This window comes from Ramularia collo-cygni (genome assembly GCF_900074925.1).
Source record: "Ramularia collo-cygni strain URUG2 genome assembly, contig: RCC_scaffold04, whole genome shotgun sequence".
Lineage (NCBI taxonomy): Eukaryota > Fungi > Ascomycota > Dothideomycetes > Mycosphaerellales > Mycosphaerellaceae > Ramularia > Ramularia collo-cygni.
Window position 1 is genome coordinate 541,819 of NW_019716258.1, and position 12,757 is coordinate 554,575.

At 52.2% G+C, this 12,757-nt stretch overlaps 4 protein-coding genes; 3 read left to right on the forward strand and 1 right to left on the reverse strand.

Annotated features, from left to right (window-relative positions):
* Positions 1-439: 439 nt before the first annotated feature.
* On the forward strand, positions 440-4,369 carry RCC_03344 (related to DNA repair protein RAD50, ABC-type ATPase/SMC superfamily; the record flags this gene model as incomplete). Its single annotated transcript, XM_023768634.1, has 1 exon — positions 440-4,369. One exon carries the CDS (start codon positions 440-442, stop codon positions 4,367-4,369), a length of 3,930 nt encoding a protein of 1,309 aa, XP_023624402.1.
* A 778-nt stretch (positions 4,370-5,147) lies between these two features.
* On the forward strand, positions 5,148-6,520 carry RCC_03345 (related to EXG1 Exo-beta-1,3-glucanase (I/II), major isoform; the record flags this gene model as incomplete). XM_023768635.1 has 3 exons in its annotated part: positions 5,148-5,206; positions 5,265-5,884; positions 5,940-6,520. 3 exons carry the CDS (start codon positions 5,148-5,150, stop codon positions 6,518-6,520), a joined length of 1,260 nt encoding a protein of 419 aa, XP_023624403.1.
* A 509-nt stretch (positions 6,521-7,029) lies between these two features.
* On the reverse strand, positions 7,030-9,532 carry RCC_03346 (uncharacterized protein; the record flags this gene model as incomplete). XM_023768636.1 has 8 exons in its annotated part: positions 7,030-7,305; positions 7,527-7,649; positions 7,726-7,782; positions 7,839-8,032; positions 8,083-8,136; positions 8,233-8,713; positions 8,768-9,114; positions 9,232-9,532. The coding sequence occupies 8 exons, from the start codon at positions 9,530-9,532 to the stop codon at positions 7,030-7,032; spliced, it is 1,833 nt and encodes a 610-aa protein (XP_023624404.1).
* Positions 9,533-10,348: 816 nt separating this feature from the next.
* Positions 10,349-12,416, forward strand: RCC_03347 (uncharacterized protein; the record flags this gene model as incomplete). XM_023768637.1 has 5 exons in its annotated part: positions 10,349-10,518; positions 10,574-10,892; positions 10,941-11,573; positions 11,633-11,764; positions 11,853-12,416. The coding sequence occupies 5 exons, from the start codon at positions 10,349-10,351 to the stop codon at positions 12,414-12,416; spliced, it is 1,818 nt and encodes a 605-aa protein (XP_023624405.1).
* Positions 12,417-12,757: the final 341 nt, after the last annotated feature.

Below are 12,757 nucleotides of genomic sequence, written 5' to 3' on the forward strand. Positions count from 1 at the left end.
GAGGGCGGTTCGTGTTTGTGGTAATCATGAAAGTCTCCAGCTGTTGGAAACCCTGCTGTCCCCGATAAGGCGGTGCTCGCAGGGGACGGATGTGGCGAAACACCTGAGGCGTCTTTGATGTTCGCTTCGCGTAGGGCCCAAAGCTTATTCTGAGTTGACGCGCGCAAGTTCGCGGTTCCCGTCGCGTCCTAACGTTACTGCCTACCAGGTAACCTCCAGAACTAACAGCAGACATCACCCAACATCACCTGGTGATGAAGTAGCCAGCCGACCATCGCCGCCAAATTCGGCGTTCCTGAGGTCTGCAGCAAACGGTGAGCAAACACGACTGACGCCGTCTGATCTTCCGTCCTGTGTTCACCTCACCACACCCGCACCTAGGTGTGTCTTCACCTTTACACGCATCTCTGCTTCGTCGTCGCCGTCCGGAACTGCCATCATGCCTTCCTCGGGTGAAGCGAAGATTGAGAAGCTCTCGATCCTCGGCATCCGGTCTTTCGACCACCGGCGCCCGATGTCCATCGAGTTCCATTCACCACTTACGCTGATTGTTGGCATGAATGGGTCCGGCAAAACCACCATCATCGAATGTCTGAAGTATGGCACAACTGGTATCATGCCTCCCGGATCTGTCGGGTCGGCGTTTGTACATGATCCTCAGATGGCCGGTGAGAAGGAAGTCATGGCGCAGGTCAAGATCCAGTTCACAGCGGCCGACGGGGCGAAGATGGTCTGCACGAGGAACATGCAACTTACCGTCAGCAAGGCCAAAAGCACATTCAAGACGCTTGATGCAACCATTCTCGTGAAGAAGGGCGGTGAGCGCAACGTCATCAGCTCTCGCGTTTTCGAGATCGATACCATGATGCCTCGCTTTCTTGGTGTCTCAAAAGCTGTTTTGGACAGCGTCCTCTTCTGTCACCAGGAAGAGTCGCTCTGGCCGTTATCACAACCGAAAATCTTGAAGGAGCGCTTCGATTTGATCTTCGAGGCACTGAAGTACACCCAGGCCATTGAAAACATCAAAGTTATGCAGAAGAACAAGAAGATCGAGCTAATCAAGTTGAAATCCAACGAGGATGTCGCAAAAGTCAACAACACCAAGGCTAAGAAGTGCAGAGAGGAAATGGTGGCACTGAACGCTGAGATTGATGAGCTGAAGACACAGACGGCCGAGTATGCACGCCAAGAAAAGGAAGCCAAAGCAAACTACGAAGAAATTTGCCAGCTGATTGGCCAGAACGAGCTGATCGTTGGTCAATTGCGAGGCAAGCGTATTGAGCAACAGACCAAGGAGGAGAGCGTGCAAAGCCTCCGCGAGAACATTCAAGAGATGACCGAGAGTGACGAGGAACTCAACATCATGCTTCAGCAGTACGAGAGTCGTGTCCAAACATACGAGACAGAGCTTGACGCGAAGAAGAGCCGCTACCACGAGATTGCTGAGGATGTGCAGAACACGCGCAACCGACGCATTGCCCGTGAGCGCGAATGCGGCTCTTACGAGGCGCAGAAGGAGAATTACGATCGCCAGGTGGAGAGCCAGAGGCGGCYCGTGAAGGAGACTGCTCGTAGCTTTGACATTCGCGGTTTCGACCTGGACATCGACGAAACACACGCTAAAGCCTTCATGGAGCGCATCAGCAAAATGCAGCGGGACCACCAGGCCGAGTTTGAGCGAGCGCGCACTGAAGCSCAGGATAAGCTTGCAGTGCAACAGAAAGAGCTGAACAGAATCAATGAGCGCAGGTCCGCGTTAAGTCAAGCTAAAACGACATCTCGCTCAACCATCTCGAACTACGACCGCAAGATCGACGGCATTCGGGCCCAGCGGAAGGAGATCAACATCGATGAGGGAAGCAGAGCCACACTGCAGTCACAGCTTCAGGAGAAGCAGTCCCAGTTAAGCAGTGCCAGATTGGACCTTCAAAAGGCAGCATGGGATTCCAAAATCGACACTGACAACAATGAGATGCGGCGATTGGAAGACCTCAGGGAGAAGCTCGATGCAGAATCCGCAGATGCCAGCCGTCGTGGGAACGAGACCGCCCAGCTGGACCTGCTGCAGAAGGAGGTCAACGATCTTCAACGTAGCCTTGACACTATGACCTCGTCGCATGGCGAAAAGCTTGCTAGGCTGTTGGGTGGCAATTGGTCTCCCGCTACGGTTGAGCGCGATTTCTCACGCGCACTTTCGGTCAGGGAAGATGAGCTGGATGAGGCCAAGAAGCAGAGAGATGGGGTGAACAACGAACTACAACTGGTCAATTCCAGACTTACAGAGCGGCAGGCGGAGGTTTCAAAGGCCAAGAAGGGTATATTGGCTGCAGTAGATGCCATCAAGGTTGCTACCGGGTCCGGACCAGATTGCTATCTCGAAAAGATCGATGAGCTCGAGCGTGAGCGTGACGAGGCTGTCTCGGGCGCCCAGAGCTTCAGTCAGATAATGGAGTTTCTTGATAGCTGCATTGCAGAGGCCAAGAGGAACAACGCTTGCAAGACTTGTCTTCGTGCATTCAAAGACGCAGAGGCTCTAAATAAAATGGTGAAGCATGTAGAGAACATGAAGCGGATCCGACAGTCCCCAGAGGACATCAAAGAGTTGGAGGAGGCGCTTCAAGAGAGTGAGTCCAAAATTAAGGCTTACAAGCAAGTGGGCGCCGAGTTTGAGGAATGGGAGCGACTGAACAAGGAACTACCGGCCAAGAAGGCAGCTGTCACGAAGCTTGAGCATGAACGAAACGAGCTGGTCACCCGACTGGAATCGAAGGACACCTTTGTCACCGAGCGCAGCTCCATGAGGCGCGAGGTGGTGGACGTTCAGCGCACCACTCAGAACATCAACTCATACGTCACAGATCTCGCCAAGAAGCAAGCTCAAATCCGGGAGTTATCGGCAAGACAGAAGGAGATCGGCTCATCCCGTGGTGTTGAAGCGATCCAGACAGACATCAAGAAAAACAGCGAGGAACAAAAGTCGGTTCGCGCCCGCATTGCGGAGGCCTCCAAGCAGCAGAACCGAGCCTCGAGCAAGATCAGCTCTCTTCAACTAGAGATCAGCAACACGCAGGGCAAGCTCAGTACCGCTGATTTCGAATTGAAGGAGAAGAAATCCCTGGATTCTCAGGAGGAGGAGTACAAGAGGCTTAGCTCCGACGAGCGGGAGAACATTGGAAGGTACGAGAAAGAGCTGCAAGGTCTTTCAACCGAGCTGGCGACGGCGCAGACCAAATATGACGATGTGTCGCGCAGTGCCGCCGAGAGAGACCGCGAGCTGCACGACAAATCGAGCAAGCTTGACAAGAGTGTGAACAAGTTGCGCATGGCGGATCAGGATATTCAGTCTTATCACAAGCGGGACGGCGATGGACAGCTTCGCCGCGGTAGAAAAGACGTCGAAAGCATGAAAGCCGATGAGGTCCGCTTGGAGGCTGAGCAGAACGGCATCGGCCGCGATGTCAAAAAGGTAGAAGATCAGCTCCGTAGCCATTCCGAGATGAGGCGCAGCATCACTGATAACCAGCGATATCGTCGAGACCGTCGCCAGCTTAAGAAAGTGCGCGAGGAGATCGAAGAGCTGGAGCGCGCGAATGCGGAAGACGAAAAAATCAGCAACGAGAGGAAGGCCAACAACTGGTCAATGRGGCGCAACGAAATTGCTGCCAAACACGCCGGTCTCGTGGGCCAGATCAAGTCCAAGGATGATCAGGTCGTCAAAGGCATTGAGACCTACGACACCGAGTACAAGAATGCTGCGCGTGAGTACACCTCTGCACACGTCATGGTTGAGACTACCAAGGCCGCTATTGAGGACCTTGCACGTTACGGAGGCGCGCTCGACAAAGCCATCATGAAATATCACCAAATGAAGATGGAGCAAATCAACACCACGGTTGAAGAACTCTGGCGGGGGACCTACCAGGGTACGGACATCGACAGCATCAAGATTCGCAGTGAGCACGAGACAGTCAAGGCAAATAAGTCCTACAACTACCGCGTTGTGATGATGAAGGAGGATGTGGAGCTGGACATGCGTGGACGCTGCTCCGCCGGGCAGAAGGTCCTGGCATCCATCATCATTCGCATGGCGCTAGCTGACTGCTTCGGCCACCACTGCGGCATCATTGCGCTGGACGAGCCCACCACGAATCTCGACAGTGAGAACATTCGTGCCCTGGCGACCAGCTTGGCGGAGATCATCAAGACTCGGCGCACTCAGAAGAATTTCCAACTGGTTGTCATCACTCATGACGAGGAGTTCCTCCAGTACATGAACAGCTCTGACTTCACCGACGACTACTTCCGTGTGTATAGAGACGACTCACAGCTGTCAGTCATTGAAAAGCAGAGCATTACAGAGGTGGTCTGAGGCATATTTCGAGGCACTGCTGCATTCATGGCGGATTTGCAGCACGATCAGTGATGGTCTTCATAACACAGTTGCGCCGCATCGCTGGAAGCAGGAGAACATGCACACATATAGTAGGCATAATGATGATCATAAAGCGAATTCGTCGCATCGAAGATGAAGTGATCATAGAAGGAGGCTGGAGCGCATGCGGAATTCGGGAGGCAGGACGTGGCTAAATATACACAACGTGGCTACCATACCCCTGTTCATGTACTGCGCGGACGCTGAGGTGCCCGGGTGGAAATCCATGGGCCCCATCCGCGGGAGGCACACCAAATGCAGAACTTCCGAGTCTCACGACAGCGACCTGAATTAAACACTTCCTGCCGTGTGCCAGCGCGGCATTGGTCATGCATTCGCAAGTAGGTAGCATGTTGATCTCATATTTTACTTCACTTTCCGGCTGCGCCGCCCCGATCGCCCCTGGCACAAATGATGCTGTAACATCCATTGCCTTGATCCCTCTCCCTATCCCAGCTACTCTCTCGTCACGGTCGAGCCTATTCCCGGTCTATCCTGTTCCCTTCTATTCTAACCTGCTCAATCCTGTATTTGCGACTTACATCCCCATCATTATTGTCCACTCATTATCTTGCTTATAGAAATTGACATTCCACGAATTGATGCGTGCATTCCTCCGGCGCTTTCAGCAAGCACGACTCCATATAGGCCGCAATCTCATAACATTTCTTAGTTAGCTCACCACATACACTTGCTTTGGCACAATTCCACGGCAATGTTACTCATGAATGCTTTCTGTGCGCTGTGCGCTGCATCATATGCCTATGCGGCTCCGTGAGTCGGTATCATGATCGTTTGGTCAGCAACGACCGCTGATAGAGACAACAAATAGTCAAAGACGAGCAGCATCGGGTTTCGATTGGGGGAGGGAAAAGATGCGAGGAGTGAATATCGGCGGCTGGCTGGTGTTGGAGCCCTGGATATGCCCATCGATCTTCCAGCGATTTCCAACCGAACGAGGAATCATAGACGAGTATACTTTGACGCAGTCGCTAGGAGCACAAGTGGCGGTCGACACTGTTCTGAGGCAGCACTGGGACACCTGGGCAACGTGGGCAGATTTCAAGAAGATTGCGGACTCAGGCTTCAATCTGGTTCGCATACCGATCGGTTATTGGGCATACGACAATTCGGACTCTCCCTACGCTACAGGCGCCGCAGTGTACATCGATGCGGCGATTGACTGGGCGAGATCAGTGGGTCTCAAGGTCATGATAGATCTTCATGGCGCTCCGGGGTCTCAGAATTGCTTCGACAACAGTGGACAAAAGTGCTCGGGACCTCAATGGCAGGCCGGAAACAATGTACAAAAGACCTTGAACGTGTTGTCTGTCATCCAGACAAAATATGGTGCTGCAATCTACGACGATGTGATAGCTGGAGTTGAACTTTTGAACGAGCCGCTCACACCCAGTCTGGATCTGAATAATTACAAGCAGTTCGTACGCGATGGTGAGTTGTCTTTGTGACGGGTTTACACGTCTCAACTACTGACAGCTTGCATCAGGTTACGGGAACCAACGTACAAGTAGCCAGTCCAGAGTTGTGGTTGTCCAAGACGGTTTCCAACCGACCAACTACTACAATGGCTTCCTCACTCCCTCCGACGCCAACGCCCAAAATGTGGCGATTGATCATCATGAGTATCAGGTCTTCTCTCCGGATCTGGTTGCCATGAAGCCTTGGCAGCACCGACAATACGTCTGCAATAACGCCTTTGTCTACAATGGCGGCGACAAGTGGACCTTCGTAGGCGAGTGGAGTGCGGCAATGACCGATTGCGCAGCTGAGCTGAATGGTTATGGCACTGGCGCACGGTACGATGGTACTTTCCCAGGCTCAACATTCGTCAAGTCTTGCGAAGGCATTAACAACATAGGAACGTGGTCTCAGGRGTTCAAGGATGATACCAGAGGGTACATTGAAGCCCAAATAGAAGCTTTTGAGCGCTATACCCAAGGGTGGGTGTTCTGGAACTTCAAGACCGAAAAGTCAGGCGCACCGGAGTGGGATGCGTTTGCGTTGATTGATGCTGGCATCTTCCCGCAACCACTGACGGATAGGAAATTCGGCACCATCTGCGCGTAGTGCCTTTTCACACAACAAGCTTTCTAATGTCCAAAGCTTCTGAGTTCTGCTTCCTGTTCTATGACGATTCACACTTTCTGTGGGCTATTAGACATAGCATACTCTCATGTGGTTCCATGTAGAATCTACGTTAAAGAGTTTCCAGCTCCACCTTCCAGGGATCTACCATAGTATGCCTTGCACTCGACGCTGACAGATTGACATCCACGGTTGGCCCAGTGCGCACTGACTGATTTATCGTGCTCGATATTGTCACTATCTTGACGACGGTAGCCAAGTCTATCGGAGATCGAAGATTCCATGCTTTTTCTACATCCAACTCCTCCATACAATAGCAATAATACGATTAAGAGACACTCTTAGAAGACATTTTTCGACGAGACATTCAAATCTCCGCAAGGCCGCTTCTATTCGTGCTTGTAGCTACCTACCTATTCGTGAGCGTTATCGCCCCTTCACTACAAGAAGAGCCATCGATTTCCAATATTCCCACCTCTTGGCCATTGATATCAAAGCCAATCAGCTTGTCCTGTAGCGGGAGCTTCGGGCACAATTTCCGCTCCAGTGGCACCACCAAAGTCGTCCTGCGGAAGCGGAATTCCTGGAGGGGGAGGAGCAGCGTATTGTCCGCCTTGGGGATGTGGAACGTCCTGTAACATCATATCCTTTGTCCATGTGGCAGGCGCAGCAATGATCGTATGGTTGGCCCATCTTGCATCTGCCGTGTCTGCGTCTCGGAGACCTGACGCCATATCAAAAGGACCGTCCCCGGTCATCTCCTTGATCTAGAAAAAATACCGTCAGTCTAGATTCGCGTGTCTACTACGCCTTTTTGCATCGGAGGTCATCCAGATCTATAGACCCCTCTCGGACATCTCAGCGCTCGTAGTCTGGCAGCGAATGACCACGATGTTGTAGCGAAAGTGGATCTTTGATCATGCAGAAACAATGGCCGATGCAAAGAACCGTCGTAATGGGAAAGATGTAGCGATTCAGCACTGCTTACCTCGTCCATCAGTTCATCGCAGGTAGGTCGGTCTGTATCCTTGTAGGCAAGACATCTGTAGAGCAGGGATAGTAGAGGCTCGCTGTAGAACAAGCGGGCGGTGAGGTCAAGTTGTGGCAGCACCTGTTTGAACGGCCAAGAATCAGCGCTTTGCCTTCAGCAGTGACGCACGTGAGTAAAGGTTTTTTGCATTCCCTACCTTGCTCTGAGCATTTTCCCACTCCACGTATGGGGGTTGGAGACCTTCCTCGCAAACCTGAATCTGGCGCATCAGTAATAAGTGGCAGGAGAGACCCTCGGAGAACTACTGACGATAAGTGACCAAATCACAACTCCAATATTCCACACGTTTGTCTTCGAGGACATCATCTTTGTTGTCCCATCACCAGCCGGTATAGCCCTTGCTTGTTCCGGAGCTCGGTTTCCAGGTGTGCCATGTGTACTGTAGTTCTCAGCTACCTTGTCGTTATCAGGTGGCATCAACAGAGCCAGCCCAAAGTCGGCCACTGTACGGTTAGCATGTTTCAAGCGATACAACCCGACCAAATTGGCTCACCCTTGCATGTAGGATATCCCCTGAAGCGATCGGTCGAATTCCAACTCAAAAATACTGTCAATCTGTTAGTCCCTGCACATATTAGACCGTAGGTGTGATCATGACGTTGTAGTCGAAATGTCGCTTTTCTTTCCAAGTGCAGTGACGTACCATTGGATATCTTCAGGTCTCTGTGAACTATGAGGTTCCAATCATCGTCGACTCCATCTTCGTATAGCGTGCCTTTCTCCATTAGCAAGCCCGCGGCGGCCAGGCTCAGGAATACCGACCACAGGAATGGCTCAGGAACAAGCCTCACAGTGGTCCTTAGATCATGATTCGGAAACAGTTCTCGTCTCGCGGCACCGTCCCAATAGGGATCATTCTTGGATCCAGAGCAGAAGTCGAACAGATCCCCTCCGGGACAAAACTCCATGTAAATGCGGTGGAAGAAGTCCCTCCTGCGGATCCTCCAATTCCGAATCCTGACAATGGTTTCTGACCCGACCTTGTCTCTTAGATTGTACATGGCTTGAATTTCAGTCGGAATACTGGATGGATCATCCGGGCCCTTCCAGTCGGTCCAAATTTCTTTGAGGTCCCAAACCTGACGCGCGATGCCCTTGAAGATTGAGTCCTTGATGACAACGTGCTGTGGATGTTAGGTATACTAGTTCCAGGTCAATGATATTCACACTCGACTCACATCAGCAACTCGTCCAGATGAATCCTGCTTCACAAATAGATTCGCTTTGCCAAACGTTCCCCCACCAAGATACCATTTGCCTTGCCATAGCGGACCAAGACCACCCTCGGCAATGCGCTTGCGCTCCGACAATCTCTCCATTGCAGCATGTTGCTCGTTGGGCAGGTTGTCGATCTCGTCTTGCAGTGTTGGAAACGCATCCTGGTAGTGCCGCGACAGGATTTCGAGAAGTTTAGCTCCGTAGTCGTCGTTTGGTAGACCCAACATTCTCCTAGCTTCTCGTAGTGTCTGGGCGGCGTTGTTCACGGATTCGAGAACCGCGAACAGACGCTTTTTGCCTGCAGCATCTGAGGGAAGAGAGAATTAGCGATTTGGTCTACAGCTTCCAAATCCAATAGCTCCAGAAGGCCAATGTCTCTTGGAGTGTGGGAATGGATAGCTTCTGGTGGTGGGAATTGACGTACAGTCGGCAAAATCTGGCCTATCGCTCTCTTCACCATATGCATCATCATCGTCGTTGCCGGATCCTCGATAGTCCTGGGTCGAGGCAACGTAATTCCTAGCTGTTTGGTACTTCTGCTGCTGGGTGAGGAAGTTGTCCGCCGCGTCTCCTACAAGTATTTGATTCCGTGACGACAGACTTTCCCATACCATATTAAGAAGATTGTCAAGTTCGACGGGGAAAGGCGCGGCTTCATGTTTCCCGTTGAATTGGCGCCAGGCTCCACGCTCAAACTCCTTGAGATTCCTAATGGCGTTATCCATCCTGTCGGTGGTGCTGCTCGTCGGAGAGATGTGCCGCGTACGTTGCGCGGCTTGCGCGGCCACGCTGAACACTTACTATACCATGACTCCGACCGCATACAGCTATTGTTGCCGTCGAACAAAGAAGTACATCCTGATGCATTCGTCGAGCCTTCCTTTGTTCGACACCGGAGCTCAGTAGGGTGCAATGCGCACTGCCAAATTCCAGACTGCGTGTGATGTCTTTACATAGGTATGAAACACCTGTTGGAAGGTACGGCAGGCACTAGAACCGCTTCCCATCTTGATTGACGCATGTTGCTGCCTCACTCGCATGATGTGAGCTACTAGCACTGCCTACATGTCTTGTATGTCACCATCACGTAATGGATCATGAGCACGTAATCGTCAGCGGAATCAATTGTACACGAGTGTAGTTGAAGTAGAGGAAGTCCAGCGTTTCGACGCTTCTAGGTATGATGTGTAAGGGAAGGTCGAGAGGGCTCCAGCTTGGGGGTATGTTTTGCGGTCGGCCAGGACAAACGAAATGAATGCACAGAAGGCATCATCCGCTCTGTCCCCGACTACCCTTGTGACATGTCGAGATGTCGTAAGTTTTGTGGCCTGAACACAATTCGTTGATGGAGTTTCGAAGGTCGTGGGATGGTGAGTATACAGCGGCAGGGCAGTGACGGCCGAGTTGGAAATGACCCCCGAAGATATCCCGAGCGCCGCTCCTACCTTACCCCACGTTCCAATCCAACCTTGAAACCCAAGCAAATCAAAGTTGCCGCGTCACTTCTGTCCACTTGCATCTTCTGGACAACCCTGGAAATCATGGACGACGACAATATTGCCAAACGGCGCGTTGGCCGACCGCCCAAGTACGACTGGAGCGATAAAAAGGAGCTGTGCTTCCGCCTCTACGTCGAGGAGAAGAAATCCGGCGCCGAGATCGCCCAGTATTTTGCAGAGCGTCTGAATGTCGCGCCCGAAGACCTGCCATGGTGAGTGTAGACGATGCTCAACAATGCCGCGAATCGGAATCTGATGGCATTACAGTCGGCGGAGTTTCTTGCGACAGTTCTCGCTATGGGGCTTCATGCCGCACAAGAAGAAGCTCACCGCGGATGATCAAGATGCTGCCGCGGCTCGCATCAGGGAGCTGTGGGAAGCAAACGTCAATCAGACCGACATCCGTGCCACWTTAGCTGAAGAAGGATGGTCGTTAAGCCGACATGACTTCTACAAGTTGTGGGCAAAAGATGGCCTCTCTCTCCGCAGTGATCGAGGATTCAAGACCCTTGGCGCCGATGGAGCTGTCAAGAAGACTCGCAAGAGACGTGCCACCCACGACGCGGATCCGTTCATGGCAGAGCTGGTAATGCATCCTCTGCGCCGCTTTGACTACTCACGCTGACCTTGTTAGGAGGCCGCTGCTGCACTGCATGAACCCGAAGCAAATGCAACCTACGACAACGCCGACGAGCTGATGCCCTCTCTCGATCCCGAGCAGGAGATGAAGCGCATCCAGCGCTTGAACGACCTGCAAAGGGAAAGCGACGAGAGGTTGCATTCGGGAAAGCGCCGTCGCCGGATTCGAGGCTACGGCCACTTTCCTCCAGATGCGCCTGAAGTTGAGCCTCGCTATTCCTCAGAGACCACGCTGGACGAGTGCAAAGCATTCTTGCATCTCACTAACGAGCACTATATCACCGTGCGTAAAGACTACCAGACCATCTGCGAGGAAATGGGCATCWTCAAGAAGACCGAATGTGCAGACGGCATGTGGGAGGAGTCCAAGCGGCGCCTCATCCGCGAGAACATGCATCTTAGTGCGATGCTACATCCCCTTCAGCCAGAACAGGAGAAGAAGACCAACGCACTGGACTGTATATGCATGGACGTCACGAAACGTATGCGGGTAGCAGGCAAGGCCATCACCATCGCGGAGGCAAACAACTTCCTCGGCATCAATCCACGGGAGAGCAAGGCTATCCGACGATCTTTGTACGAGATCTTCACGGCCGAAAATTTCGAGTCTCGACTTTTCTGTGGTGAGGTGAGTGCTGCTGACTCTGGCTTCCTCGTGAGGCCTCCACTAATACATCAAACGTGCAGGAGGGATGGAATCAGCTTCGACAAAGATGGATCGACTCGAATCCGAAACTGGGACAAGCTCTAGCAGAAGGAGTGCCGCAAAAGGCTCGATCTGTGGATATCCTCTGTCGTGACACGATGAAAAGATATCAGGTAAGCATCGCAAACGAAATTGGAAGAGATTGCTGCCGGATTCCATACATGCAGTGCAAGATAGCTCAGCTGACTCCTCGGGGCGCAGGGCGATAAGATTAAGGTCGGTGCTCGGCTCCTACCCTCACGGCAGAATGTCAATCATGGTCCTGGACCGGGGCCTGCTTGGGCCGCTCCAGCACCACGGTCTAAAAGCATCATCAATGCTAAGACTGCCGGGAGTGGTGAAGGTTCAACGCCAACGACTCATGTTCATACCCAGATGCCCTCTCAAGAGCTTACCCACAACGGCTTCGGTGATGGGAATTTCAACTTCGACCTTGACCCGGCGCTCTCGGCATCTCTCATGCAGCCACCTTCACTACCAACGATCAATGCATATTTCAGGCTCGGACAGGGATCGCACATCATAGGTCATCATCCCAAGATGTGGCTAGGCAAGCTGGTATCCCCCACAATGGAGTCTCTGATTGCCAATGCTACAAGCAAAGCGGGAGCCGCCACGGTTTCGAACATTAGCGGCATCGTCAAGAATGCGGACGGCACCGAAGACAGCTGGGTGATCGAGACGACCGATGAACTTGAGGTTTACCTGTCCGAAGCCAGCGATAAACCAAGTTTCTCCGTGGTGCTAAACGGTGGATATGCTTGATCCATGCCTTTGCTGCATGTTTTAAGAAGGTTATATCGAAATCGAGGAAGCGTGTCGAAACGGATCTTCGGCCGAAGGCAGATGCTACGAATTCTGTCGCTTAGAGAGCCTTCATCTCACGAAACTGGCTCGATACTTCGACGCTTGATGAGTGTATTAGACCTATCTCTCTGTCCGCACTAGCGCTAAAGTCTAAGTTAGGTGAATGAATTGCGTAATACAAGACACATGAATATCTACATCTTGCGCAAAGACATGGCGAATGCGTTCTTCCCCCATTTCTACATATCCTATGGTACTCACACGTTCAATGATTGAGCCAACATCACCATGGTGTTTTT